A 14137-nucleotide genomic window follows, 5' to 3' on the forward strand; every position below is an offset into this window, starting at 1 on the left:
GAAGACGTCCTCTCTGACTTGGTTCCATTTCAGGGGCCAGTGCAACTTTATGCCCTCAGGAGCAAGAGGATCATCAGACAAGTGGGGTGGGATCCGGGGCGGCATTTGGAATGCCCAGGCTCCTGGTGAATTCTGGGAGCACCTTCGCGCAAGGCAGGCCCAGGGACGGGGACCACATGAGGAACATATTCCCACCACATTTTTTGGAGCAGTACAGTGTCCTTTAAGAGAAAGGATGGCTCCATCCCACGGATGTTACTCCTCTGTAAAAAACTCTTCACTAAACTAAAACAGGATCTATTCTTTCATCAAAATGGCAGAGTAGTGACAGGGAGAGGAAGGAAAAAAGATCAGGAAAACAACTTAGGGGAAAGACTTAAGGCAAAATGATCCCTTCTCCAAGTTGTGCGGGGCCTGGGGCGGGGGTTGGTGTGTTCTTTAGCAGATCAGCACGAGGCAGTTGAGGCTGTGCTGTTCCGGCCATTCAGACGTCCGTCTGCCTGCTCTGGGCCACTGGGTTTGGGGCTGGCCACAGCTACCCAATCGTGATCTGTAAGCCTAGAGTTGCTGGAACTCTTACAGCAAATAAATGCAATAAACACAAGAGCGTACTCTTTGATTACAGAGTTTTTAACCCACCAGGCTCAGACTCTTTCCCCCCTTACTCAGGGCTAAATGCATTCCCTCTTTCAGAACATTTCCACATACATTTCAAACCTAGAAACATTGGGCTCACACTTCCTATCCCCTGGTATAGATCATCCTCATCCTCTGCTGTCCTTGAGCCCCAACTTTTCTCTATCTCTGGTCCTTGCAGAACTTTTCCACAGTAGCCAAAAGTGTGGCTCAGATCCCAGTCCGTTATTCAGCTGGGCAAGCAGGAAGTCATGAGCGCAGGCTAAAAGACTCAAGAACAGGTGCCACTCACCAGTCCCCACCCCACCCGTGGGCACAGGCCTACCTGGGGCTTGTCGGAAGAAAGGTTGGGATGCACACTTCTGTAGCCCTTGGCAGCAAGTGAGGAGGGCTGGGCGTTTCCATTGGCATCAGCATTGGAAGAGAGCCTCCACTCATCTGAGAGATGGGGGGAAAAAAAGAAAGAAACCCCTCACTCACAGGGAACACTCCCCGGTTCCCCTTTCATATAAGTCCCTGGTGGAAGGCAGGGGCAGAAAGAATGCAAGAGAAACCATACCTGCTGAGGGATTCTCTGAGTCCAGAACTACGTGTGGTGCAGAAAGGATGAAAACAAGAGAAAGGGGCAAACAGAAATGGTTACACTCGCAGGAAACAAGCATGTACTGCAGAGAAAGAGGAAAACCCAGCACCCCGTGGCCTGACACAAAATGCCCTCAGTCACGATGGCCTAATTACCATAGGAACCCACTCTAAACCATGATGTGCTCACAGGCGCTGACCTTTGAAAACACAAGGCTCACATTCACAGTAATGAAGAAACAATTGTTCCTTGACATTCTTATTTTACAGACAAAAAGGCAACAGAACTCTCCCCTGCCCTGTCCCTAGTAACTCCCATTCCCCTTCTCCATCCCTGATGTGGGCTCTGAATGACCTCTCCTCATTAGCAGGCTGGGCTTAATTAACTGACTCTGGAGAGGGAGAAGTAGATAAGCACTTTTTCTGTGGCTACTGGCAGCGGGGCTAGGGGGAAAGCATGATTTAAGCCCAGAAGTATCTGCTGTGATAAGGACTTTTTTTTTCCTCCTCTGCCTGCTTTCCTTCTTTCCATTTCAATGAGCCACATAAACATTTCAAAATCTAATCACCCTGCGTTTTCGTCACGTGACAAGCCACCCATGGCCCCTTGTGGCTGGCTACCACCCTGACCTCAACTCAAATCCTGGATCCACCACCGATGGGCTCTGTGACCCTGAGCAAGTTCTAAGCCTATTTTCCCATCTGAAAAGTGGGGATAATGCTATGCTTGCTTCCTAAGTGTTGCTATAAGGATTAAATGACATAATGCAGGAGAAATGCTTAGCACAGTGTCTGCCAGGGCTCAGTAAATGTTTGCTAGCTATCATCATCACCTTCCGCATCACCTCGTCTCTATGATCTGCCCTCCACCTAGCCCGGAGGTCAGCAACCTTTTTCTATCAAGGGCCAGACAGTAAATATTTTAGGGATTGCGGGCCATATGGTCTCAGTCGCAGCTATTCAACCCTGCTATCCTAGCACAAAAGTGGCCACAGATAACATGTACATGAATGAGTGTGGATGTATTCCAAAGAACTTTTATTTGTGGACACTGAAATTTGAATTTCATAGAATTTTCACATGCATATAATACTATTCCTCTTGTGCTTTCCTTTGAACCATTTTCCCATTGTACTATTTTTTGTACAAAAATAGGCATGGACCAGATGTGGCCTGCAGGCCATAGTGTGCCAACCCCCTGAACTAGCCAAACCCTTAACTTCCTTCTTCATGTCCTGCCTACTCTTTTTTTTTTAATAACTTTTAAAAATTTATTTTTTGAGAGAGACAGCACGAGCGGGGGAGGGGCAGGGAAGGAGATACAGAATCTGAAGCAGGCTCCAGGCTCCGAGCTGTCGGCACAGAGCCCGACGCAGGGCTTGAGCCCACGAGCTGTGAGATCATGACCTGAGCCGAAGTCGGATGCTCAACCCACTGAGCCACCCAGGCGCCCCGTGTCCTGCCTACTCTTATCTTACCCTCTAGGGGTATAAAGAGGGACTAATACAGCAGCTGTCACAACCCAAGCCCCACCTCAAGGACTAGAGGTGGGCTTTCCAGATGTCGAGTGGAGATTTTCCAGGGTTACTGAACACCATCGAAGGGCCAGACACCGTTAGTCACTTTTGTCCTATCTAGTACTTCATTTAGTGTACACGGCAAGTCTGTGAGGTGGGTGATCACTCGTTCACGGACGAGGACAAGACAGGCCAGCTTGCCCCACATCACACAGCTTGGAAATGCAAAGCAGCCAGCCTGGGTATCCCGAAGCTAGTGCAGCACTCTGCCCAACACCCACAGCCACCAACCCCCCCCCCCCCCACCAACCACCTACATTCCAGGGAGGAGGTGGGAGAAAAGGTGTGAGAACAAAAGGCAAAGCATCAGGTAAAGGTTTCGAATGGTTTGCCCCCCCTGCACAGCAGTTCAACTGCAGTAGAATCACCCGCGTGCTTGTTAGCACAGACTGGAGGGCCCGACCCCCAGCACTTCTGACTCAGTGGATGAGAGGTGAAGGCTTACATTTCTACCATGTTTCCCAGGTGATGCTGAGGCTGCCGGTCCACAGTCCATACTTTGAAAACCACGATACAAGGACCATTTGAAACACATCGTTTTTCTGGAAAACTGTTTCCCATTAACTGTTAACTATTTTGTACCCATTTTTGCTTTCTTTTCCCCTCTAAAATAGAGGGTTTTTTAAGTTTATTATTGAGAGACAGAGAGAAAGAGAATGGGGAAGGGGCAGAGAGAGAGGGAGAGAATCCTAAGCAGGCTCCAACCTCAGCATGGAGCCTGATGCAGGGCTTGAGCTCATGAACTGTAGATATGACCTGAACCAAAATGCTTAACGGACTGAGCCACCCAGGGGCCCCCCAAACAGAGGTTTTTATAACATTTCTGTCATGTATTCTTTTAGTGGGTTGCTGGGTACATTTCTGCTACTCCCTTATGCATAATTCACAGGTATTTGTCTTCTCTTCCCAACCACATAGCTGGGGAATTTATAGGATTTGAGTTTTATGTACATTATTGCAATGTACTGGCTTCTGTGACCAAGGGCAGGCTGCCAATCACTCTGAACTTTCTTTTTCTCGTCTATAAAATGGGATCCTTACTCCATGGACACCATAGGGTTGCTGAAGACCCAGAGATCAGGCATGTGAAGGATCCTAAAAGTGACCATTTTTAACACTCACTGTTGCATCCATCCAGATTCCTGGCCCAGAGATTTATTTGCACATGGCAGGCCCTCAAGCACGAAGTAACACAATATGATAATGGTTCCCCCCAACCCTGTATCCATCAACTTATACTGTCCCACCTTCCTAAGTTATTTCTAGCCCACCTTCGTCGAGCCATTCTGTCAAATGTATTAGATTTACACATACACTGAATATCAATAGGTTCTGAGTGAGGGGCTATCTGATGAAGGACGTGAGCTTTCTACACGGACATGGGGGCACATTACTTTGTCTGCTCTTTTGTACTTGGTTGAGTTGCTTCTATTCAGGTGACACTGACAAGCGGATGCGTCATGGACAGCGGAGATGAGTCTGTCCCTCCAAAGCACTAGTCGTAAGGGGACTATCATTTTGGCATCCGACTGTCTAGCTGGAGTCCTTGCTAACTGCACATCCCACAGCACAGGACAGCCTCATCTGTGAAATGAAGTATTATCTACCTCTTTTGAGTCATGAGGACTTAATGGAAATACCTGGCAGAAAGTATGTGCTTATTAGTAAAATTGGAATCCAAAACTAAGGGAAAAAAGTTTCCCCACACATAGAAATGAGAGTTGTTGACATCTGCCATCTGATAAACAGCTTTGAGAAGGCAATATCCATGGAAATCAACCCACTTTTTCTTCTCATTTCAAGTCACAAAAACTGTTCCCCTCACCTTGCCCCAGAAAAGGCAATTTCCAGGACCTCTCTAGGCATTCCTCTCTTCCTCACTAAAGGAAGGCTGAATTTCCAATGTATGTCATCCTCTGTTACCTAGTCTTCTGAACCTTGAAGGTCGGCACCAGCCCACAGCCATTTGTATCCAAGTGCGGCAGGTGAAATTTTATATACATAACCATCAATTATTAGCTCGTGGTTGAGGAGACTGTCAAAATGCTTCTTTCGATAAATGTTACCTCAGAGCCCCTGAGGGGGGAGGAGGGCTTAGAAAAGTTGGATTCTAGGTAGGTTTTGCAGCCCTGCTGAGACCGAGCCTTTCCAGGAGAAGTACAGTTTATTTTGTCTTATCTTTTCCTCTATCTGTTTTTTATACATGATCTTTGCTGGCCTGTGGCCACAACCTCTTGATATTTTCTTTTATCTCATTCTGTGCTAATTTCATTTTGGTCTGCTCTGAAGCTGTTCTGCTGATCAGTACTTAGGATCTCAGGATAACTTTTACTGAGTCAGATTCAATGTATTCTAGGAGGGTATCCCAAGAATTGTCACCAGTGGATCTAATAGTGTTCCAAATCTCATTATGTTTATTTCTTTATTCCAGCTGTGTGGTAAATAATTTAACCTTACCCAGAAAGAGATCTGGCCTTTGCCATCTGCCTTCTGGGAATTAATCTCTGAATCTATAATGTCATCCCAATGGGAGCGTCTTTGTGCCAGATCAATAATGCGATTCAGCGTGGGGACTTTGAGCCATCAAGAGCTCACCCTCGGGCTGGAGAGTGAGACTAGCCACATGAGCAGTGGATAAAAACTCTGGGCACAACAGCTCAGGAGAACTTCCTGACTGACAGTTCGCTGAACATACTGTCACACCTCAATCCACACTCTGAACTGCAAATTTCCAAATGTCTTTTAGAAACTTCTTTCTAGAGGTCCCGTCCTTGCCCCAATTAACAAAACGTAGGGGTTGAACTGAATTTTGGCTTGTGGGTCAGAACACGGGGATTGATGGTCTTTAGGCTACATCAGACAGGAACTAATGTATCCTGACTCCCTAGGAGAGGTCAACAAAAGTCTCTGTGCTTGCTTCTTCCCTAGAGCTCACTTTGGACTTCTTCTCTTGGCTGATATTAATCTGTATCCTCTCCCTGTAATCCACCATAACTGTGAATATATGAGTACAACAGCTTTCAATGAGTTGAGTCCTAGCAAAATATGAAACCTGAGGGTACTTTTTGGAATCCCTTCAATGAGCATTTGGTGTCAGAAATCACGGTGTTCTCTGGTGGAGTCTTTTCCTTCCAACTTCTTTGGCCCTAATTCTTGTACAGGCATGCATACAAGAGGACTCTAACTCGCTTTAACGGTCTTTAGCAGTCTTTAACTGCTTCCACGTCAATTTTCTCATGATACCTTTTTGCTACTGCCATTTCTGGAGCACAAACACAAGAGTCAAACCAAAGGAAATGAGTTGATTTACGCCCAAAGCTAATGTGGTAGTCAAGAATCAGGCAGGAAAGACTGGAGGCAACCGGCACAGAATTAACAAAATGTAGGGGTTGAACTGGATTTTGGCTTGTGGGTCAGAACATAGGGATTGATGGCCTTCTGGCTACACCAGACAGGAAGCTTGGTATCACACTCACCGGTTCATCAGGCTCCCTGTCTCTTCTAGAGTAACACTCTGACCTGGGGACACAGGTGTAGACTCCCTGAACCAACCAGGTCAATACCCAGACCTGGCCAGGCAATGATGGCCAGGCAAGGAAGCAGGGATAAGGTAATACCTCTCCCAGAGTCAGGGAGTCAGCACTAAAATTATTGCAGTTCTTTCTAGAAGGTTCTGATCCAAAAACGAAGGTCCACATTCACAGATTAGGAGGCTGGTCAGGAAGCCACGGGTGACAATCCAGAGTCGAGCTACCTCTTGAGGGCAGGAGCCTGGAGGATGGGTTTAAACCGGGCAACTCCAAGGACTCTACCACCCTCCACCTCAGACAGCACCTCCATCCTCCCAATCTTGGATGCACACGGCTCCCAAACCCACACTCTGAACTCCAAGTTTCCAAATATCTTTTAGAAACTCCTTCCTAGAGGCCCTGCCCTTTCCCCAAAACTTAGTATGTCAAACTATGGAATTCAACATCCCTTTCTCTCCCTTCATAAAGCCACTGCTTCCATGAGCACCTCAGCCATCCTCCTAGTCAACCAGGGGAGGCACTTCCTTCTCGGCAGGTTCACATCTCCAAGCTCCTCAAACACACTGTACCAAGCCCTGCCACTTCACTCTTCCACATGCACTTTCCCCCTGGCCCTGGTTCTTCATTCCCGCTGCCCTCAAGGCCACCAACTGCAATTACTGGAAGGCTGTGACAGGCCTCCGGATGTGCATAACTAGGATGGTTGTCATCAAAGAGCACCTGTTGTGTGTCTGGCTCATGCTAGATCTTGGTGTGAAAGAGCTCACTGAATCCCAGCAACTCTACTCAGGTCATCCCCATTTTATAGATGAGGAAACTGAAGCTCGCCAAGGCTGAATGAGTTGCCCACATCACAAAGATGGTAAGTGGCAGAGCTGAGCCTCAACAGAGGGCTGTGTCACTGCAGAACTAGACCAGGTCTCATAGGATGAGGGAGCTGAAGCAAGGACTGGAAACAGGAGCCACCTCTGAAATGCGGGTGTCAAAGGGTCACGTAAGGAAAGAAACCAGGACACAGATGCTGGGCAGTAGCACAAGACTGGAGCTTCCGGTCTGGGCAAATGATCAGCAACTTGTAGATATACAGGGATGGAAGGAGGTGGTGAAGCCAGGGAGCAGGCAGAGAAAGGCAGACACAGGAGCTGGGGCACAGATGCTGGCCCTGGTGATAAGGGAGGGAGCTGGATGCTACTGGACATCAGCTATCTGTGAAGGCACTGCGAGCAGGAAGCATGCCCTGTCGTTGGCAAGAGACACTCGCTGCCTCATATGTGTGCTGCTGGTCCGGGCTGAACGTGGCTGCCTGCAGATGGTACAGAAAATGGTTTGCCTGAGGCTTGTCGAGGCCCATGGACTCCCAGGCCCTGTGACAGGACTAGAGGCCGCTGCGGGGTAGGCAGGTCATCAGCCAGAGGCCCAAGCGGAGGGAGCAGGCAGGGATGAGGGGAGGGCTGAGGAGCCGCCTGGACATAGCCAGTCAAGAGTCCGCAGGATGCTGGTCCGTGAGCAGTACAGTAAGAGGAAAGGTCTCCAGCTGGGAGGTCCCATCCTTGGAGTCACATGCTTTTTTAACCTCACCCCAATGTTAACTCATCCCAGCCTCTTTGGTACTTACTCTTCCCCTTACTCAAACCCAGCTTCTTCCTTCCACCCCAAACTGCCCTGGTGTGTAATCTCGAATCTGACCTCAGTGAATGGGATTCTGTTTGTGTCAGGTTAATCCCCAAACTTCCCAAGGTCATAGAGCATTTTGGAGCTAGGAAGCTTGGAAAGCAGCTTGCACAGGTCCCTCATACTTTACACGGTCTTCAAAGGTGTGGCTTCCCCAGTCGGAAAGCGCAGAAGTGGACTAGCGGCCCACGCCAGACTCCTCTGTTGCATCAAAAGGACTTCTGTCCTCACCTAATGCACCTAGAATTACTCTCCTTGTCCTTCCCTTCTCCCCATTTCTCGCCACAATTCCCAGTGACTACTTAGTGCCTGGCACACTGATGATGCTAACTAAATGTCTGTTGGCTTGGAGCCAATGAACTCCACTTACCAGGAGGAAAATAATCTACTAAAACTGATTTTTACCTTGGAAGTGTGCACGACTGGGCTATCCCCTAATTCTTCAATGTATTTGCGTTTTCAAACAAGATCTTTTTTCACCCAAGTGAGTTGTCAGAATTCGTAGGATATGGAATTATTTGGGGACTAGAGAGCTTCTTAAAGTGCTCAAATCACTGCACGGCACTGTAAGCCCAAGCCCAAGACTACTGGGCGAAAGAGTAGCAGGTGTTCTATGTTAGTGCCACTCTATAACCACCAGGGGGAGCTCAAGGACCCTCTCCTCCTCCCATTCGCTCTACCTTTATACCACCAGAGAAAGGGCCCTGAGCTTGATAAGGTCATTTTATTGGGCGATGAGCTGTAGGTATGGTCTTTTTCTTTAAATTATCCCTTAGGATTGTCTCTTCCTCAAACATCCTTGGGAGCTAGATCTTCCCAGTTAGGCCTGGAGAGGCTGGATTAAACTAGCCTTAGGAAGGAATTATTTTGCCTTCATTGCTTGGCCCTACCTTTTCAGGTATGGGTTCAGGAATATGAGGCCAAGAAGCTTCTTTCAACCAATAGTGCTGGCAGCCACTTATGCCTGCCCTGAGACCAGGGAAAAAGAAACCCTCCACAGGGAGGCAACATTATCAGAACAGGGTTTGTGCTCAAACCCTAGCCTGGCCTAGTCCTTGGGCATCTGCCTTGGCGCTAGTTATAGGTGGCTGGGACAGGAAGTCAGTTTCCTGGGCATGACCCGGGATGCTGGGCACCAACCATCCCCATCCTACAGAATTCCATCTCATCACAACACACTGCTCCCCACTGCACCAAAAAGTTTGTGTGTCCCACTTCCTTTTGTCTCCAGTCCCAAGGAAGTGGACATTATCCTAATTCCTTTACTCCCTTCATTTCCATCCAGAAAGGAAGAAATCCCCTTTCCCTACAGCAGTAGCTTTCAAATGTGGTCCTTGGAGCAGCAGCAGCAGCAGCAGCATGACCTGGAACTTGTCAGAAATGTAAACCCTCCAACCCCACCTCAAACCTACAAGTGGGAATCATAAATCCTAAAGCTCTGGCCTGGGATGCAGCACCCTGTCATTTTACTCCAGTGATTCTGATGCAGCTCCAATGTGAGAACCAGTGCCATGTGGAGGGCAGGGGGCCATAAAGCCAGCTGTCCCTGTGAAACCTCAGTGTTTCTCAGTGCCCAGAACACTTTGTGGGGGGGGGGGGGGGGTGAGTGGGGAGGGGCCCTCTGGAGCACCCTCTCTAGAGAGGTCAAAATAATCACAATCATAACCTACGAATAGCAGCTAAGGGCTTGTTCCATGTCACTAGGCAGGTGCAAAAACTTAACATCCTCCACGCTCACAGGAATGCTGAGGCAGGTGCAATTATCAAGCCCATTCTCCAGATGAGATCACTAGGGTTGAGACAGTGAAATGTCCCGTTCACAGTTGCACAGCCACAGGTGGTAGAATGCCGATCTATTGGGTTCCCAGGTCCCAGTTCTCAACACCACTCTCTAGACACCCTGAACAATGGATCAGATGGGAGGTGGGCTGCATATGGGAGCTTCTTTTGTTTCTCTTGGCTCCTAGTGTGCAGGGGCCTCGGAATTGCTCTTCTGTTCCTGCTGCTTTGGCCGCCAGCTCACCCCCATCAGGCTTGAGCCCTGCCCCACCGTTTTCCTGGGAGCCTGGCCAGTCAGGCACCTGCACTTCTCAGCCTCCCTTGGCTTCTCCCCTCCTACTGCCCCAGCCCTGCCTGGCCAGTTACACCCAGCTCTCAAAAGCGGGGATGGCCTTGCAAAACCTCCCCTCTAGCCCATCTCACCACTCCCTCCCATGCCCCTAAGCCACCTCTGTCCTCTGCAGAGCCATCGGCTCCCTAATGAGGTTTCTCCTCATCTCTGGTCAAAAGCTAACAAAGTGGTGGCCTCTGCTATGCGTCTGCCTGAAGCAAGTGAATACCCATTAGTTCAGGGCACTGATCACCACCCACCACACGTGGAGTGAGGTGTTGACCGTTCTAGGGACCCCCTGGGAGAGTTGGGAGGCAGCAGATGAATTCATACCTTTCTGAGCAAAAGCAGGCAGGCCTCCCTCCCTCCCAGTATGACTTTGAACAGCTCCCCCCAGCACAGGGGTCACACACCTGGTTTGCTTTCATGTTGTGGGGTTTCTTGAGGGCTCGTGGGGCTGCTGCTTGGGACTTCCCTGTAGGAAGACGAGGCCCGGAGAGTCACCGCTCCCTTCCCAGTGCAGATTTTCGTTGGATCCATGTCTGAAAAGGAAAGGCACAAAAGAGAAGCCTGAATCCAAGGCTCCTGAAGGATTAAAGCCAGTAGTCAGCTAGCAACTCATTACAGCCAGAGAATGAGATGAACCTGCTTATAGCCATGGAAAGCCTTATGGTCAGTGTGGTGGTCAATGAAAATTAATTTGTGGGTGGAGGAGAAAGACGAATCCCATTTTCGGAGGTTTACCACACGTCATGAGGTTTGGGGAAAATGGAGGCAACAATGAGTTCTGTGTAAGTTATAATTATCAGCTGAAAACATTTCAAAATGAATGCAGGTTAATTCCTTTTATTAGATGAGGCTTGGGCTGGGGAGTAGACTTCTGACCAATTAGTAAGGCACAATTCAAGCAAGAGCTGATGAGAGATTTCTCAAGCTTCCAGACCATTCTTCTTATAAAAGAGCAAGCTGGAAACATTGGGAATCAAGTTGTTCTGGGGAGAATCACTGCTCCCTGGAGTTCCCCATTGGAAAAAGAAAAAGGAAAAGGAAAAGAAAATCTTCTATCAGCAAGTCAAGACCCTTGAAACGATGACAGGATATGCTGCCTGTGGAGAAAGATCATGGGTAAGAGCCTCACATTCCAAACGTCATGAATTCACACCAAAGAAAACGACAAGAAGCGCTAAATCCTTCCGTGAACAGTGTTCACCACACCCCCCACTGAGCCTTCCCTGGGTCCCGACCTCTCCTACAGTTCACAATGGCCTAACAGCAGACGCAGGCCATCTTTCAAAATTCCATTGAGAAGGATTTTAAAACAGACCTCAGAAGATCTGGATGTCCATCCCTCGGAAAACCAGTGATGGGGAGGCCAGAAACTGATGTAGATCAATCACACAGTGCTAGAAAGCACGTGTTTCCTTCTGTGCAGCTAGAGCTGAACTGAATTCCACAGTTCATTTTTTTCAAATTGCTCACAGCACAGCCTGGACCTCTGACCTAAAATTGTCAAGACTGCGATTATGTGGTAAGGCTGAAGGTGGGTGATGGGCAGGATGTAGGCTCAGACATCAACCCCACCCCATTCCCGTGCCAGGGCAGGGAGAAGCCTCTTCCCTCCTTCTTTCCAAGTCCAGCAGCCTCTTTCCAACAGCTCAGATGAACGACCGCCGTGTGACAGGAGAGAGCAGACAGGAGAGAGCCCCGTCAGCACCTCTTCCCAGTGAGAGTGAAGCACAAAACCACAAAGTATGGCAGAGCAGGCGGCAGCCTTGGGGAGCATGCGACTTGTCCAACCCTGTCAAGAGGATAAGTGACTGATGTCGCAAAACTACTGGGAAAACTGATTCATGGTCTTTTCAAAAAGGATGAGCAGCAAACTGACAAATCCAGCCATCCTAGGTTCCCAGGTCCATAACCAGATCTGCCCAACTCCCGAAAGCCCCACTGGGATAAAGCGCCACCTCAGCCTCACTTGTCCCGTTTGGCACAGAAGGAAGCTATGTGCCAGAGCAGAGAGCTGAAGGGCACCCTCTCCTTGGAGAGGAGGTGAAGTCGGGGGTTGAGGAGGAAAATGGCCCAGCAAGCCTCACAGGGGTGCATCTAGGTTAGGTATCTAAGGCAGCTGCTTCAAGTTCAGCCCAACTCAGAGGTTCCTTCTGGGGATACATTCATTCTCGGGGAGACTGAAGTTTTAAATAAAATACTGGGAGCTGGAAGCCCCTCTGCAAAGCCACGTGCCTCATGTACCTCCATGTATCACATACCTCATGTACCAAAGACCCAGGGCAGAGTAAATGATTAGCCTCTGGACTGACCCTTCTACTAAAGAGAGGAGGGGCAAGGCACCTGTCAGTTCTTCTCCAGACTTGCTGGCTCACAGACACACACACACACACACACACACACACAGAAAGGATGTGAGCCAAGGATGTGAGAGGGAATAAGGATTAAGCCTTTGAGTCTTTGTTAGAAGGAAAGAAAGGAAAAACATGCATGATAAGCTAATAAAAGAAAAAGAAAGAAAGAAAGAAAGAAAGAAAGAAAGAAAGAAAGAAAGAAAGAAAGAAAGAATGAAAGAAAGAAACCAACCCAAGAAAAGATACCTGGAGGGAGTACCAGGCCTGAAGAGCTTTTCACTGTCTTCACGGGAATTATTTTAACAGCAGAAATAGAGCGTGCACGTAAAGGGTCGGCAGTTGCTGAAAACACAAAAGGGTAAATGGTGTATCCAGAAAGAACATTTGGGAAACACTCAGGCAGTTGAGGAACTGGGCAGGGACAATAGGAGGAAGTCGCCCACACGAAAAGAACAATATGAAGAGCAGTAGATGCGGTAATTTAAAATAACCTGCTTTCCCTCTCCAGGGTTCCATGCCAATATGGCAGAACCCTCCCACCGTCACCCATACGCAGTTGGTCAGTGTTCATCTGTGCCTCGTGCCACAGCAGGAATGTGCCAAGGCTGTGGACAAAGAGATTTCCAGACACACAGATGGCCTGGCACACAGAGGAAGGGAGAGCACCCAGCGTCCAAGGGGCCCCTGGGAGAATAATGCCGGGGTGTCTGTGCTGGGGGCAGGGCCGTGAGGAGGAGAGCTCTGGCTCAGGCCCCAGATGAGCGGAGGAGGGAAGGGAACAAGCTGCTGAGCTGCCTGGTCCTCTCAGTCACTACAGCTGCTTCCCCACCATCACAACTTCCGGGGTCCTGTGTCTGCTCTCACAACCATGGTCCTCTGTCCCCAAGCAAATCAGAACCTCCATCTGTTGGGCAGCAGATGGTCTTGCTCAAACCGGCCTTTCCTGGACAAGAGGTTGCCAGGTGTCCAGTGCGTGCTCAAGGCTCTGGGAAGCACCCACGGATGCAGCCCAGGATCCTGACAGCCAGCATGTGGGTAAGAGAACTAGGATGGCTGCCTGGGATGTGGCCAGGGATGTGTCCTTATATCCTGGGTGCTCATACTTCTCCATCTGCAGGCTGCCCTGCACCCCCTGTGTCCCCAAATTCTGGAGTCTCGATGGTGGGCACATCCCCAAACCTTCCTCCTCATGATAAGCCTGTTGGGGGGCCTCCCCTCACCCTCTCGTCCTAATGGCAGCAAATAGAGATGGGAGCTCACGTGTCATGGCACCAATGTCACCCCAATGAGCAGCACTCCGAGGTCTTATGGCCCCAGATCTACATAATAACTGGGGGTGAGGCTGTTTGGGAAGCAAGATGGTCACTAGTGCATCAGTATCATGCAGGCGAGCCTGCCTGGGGACAGGAGGGATGTAGGCACCTCAACCTTGGAGAGTTCACCTTCCAGTCCATCATGCTGCTGCTTCATAAGGCGGTCACATAGCATACGGCCATCAACAACTAAGTAGATAATAGCAATATTACATGTATTAAGATGCTTTCACAGCAATCCTACTGCCTGCTCCTTATGACCACCTGGGATTTTTGTTACCATTTTCAGAGGAAAAAGCAAGAGGCTCGGAGCTGCTCAGAGTCATCCAGCTTTTAGGGGAAGAGGCTGGAGCTTAGA

General features: G+C 49.1%; 1 protein-coding gene across 50 annotated transcripts in view; it reads right to left on the minus strand.

Moving 5' to 3' along the window:
• SORBS1 (sorbin and SH3 domain containing 1) overlaps nt 1-14137 on the minus strand; it is a 230003-nt gene that overhangs the window by 96048 nt on the left and 119818 nt on the right. For 30 of the 50 annotated variants that reach the window (XM_053207919.1, XM_053207926.1, XM_053207920.1 and 27 more), the window contains exons 5-8: nt 12713-12808; nt 10520-10648; nt 1196-1222; nt 962-1074 (exon numbers count right to left, since the gene is read on the minus strand). In XM_053207919.1, coding sequence (XP_053063894.1) covers nt 962-1074; nt 1196-1222; nt 10520-10648; nt 12713-12808 — 365 coding nt within the window. The remainder of the gene's footprint in view (nt 1-961; nt 1075-1195; nt 1223-10519; nt 10649-12712; nt 12809-14137) is intronic. The other 20 variants (XM_053207922.1, XM_053207952.1, XM_053207962.1 and 17 more) reach the window with 3 other exon arrangements.

Source organism: Acinonyx jubatus, chromosome D2 (assembly GCF_027475565.1).
Source record: "Acinonyx jubatus isolate Ajub_Pintada_27869175 chromosome D2, VMU_Ajub_asm_v1.0, whole genome shotgun sequence".
Taxonomy (NCBI): Eukaryota; Metazoa; Chordata; class Mammalia; order Carnivora; family Felidae; genus Acinonyx; species Acinonyx jubatus.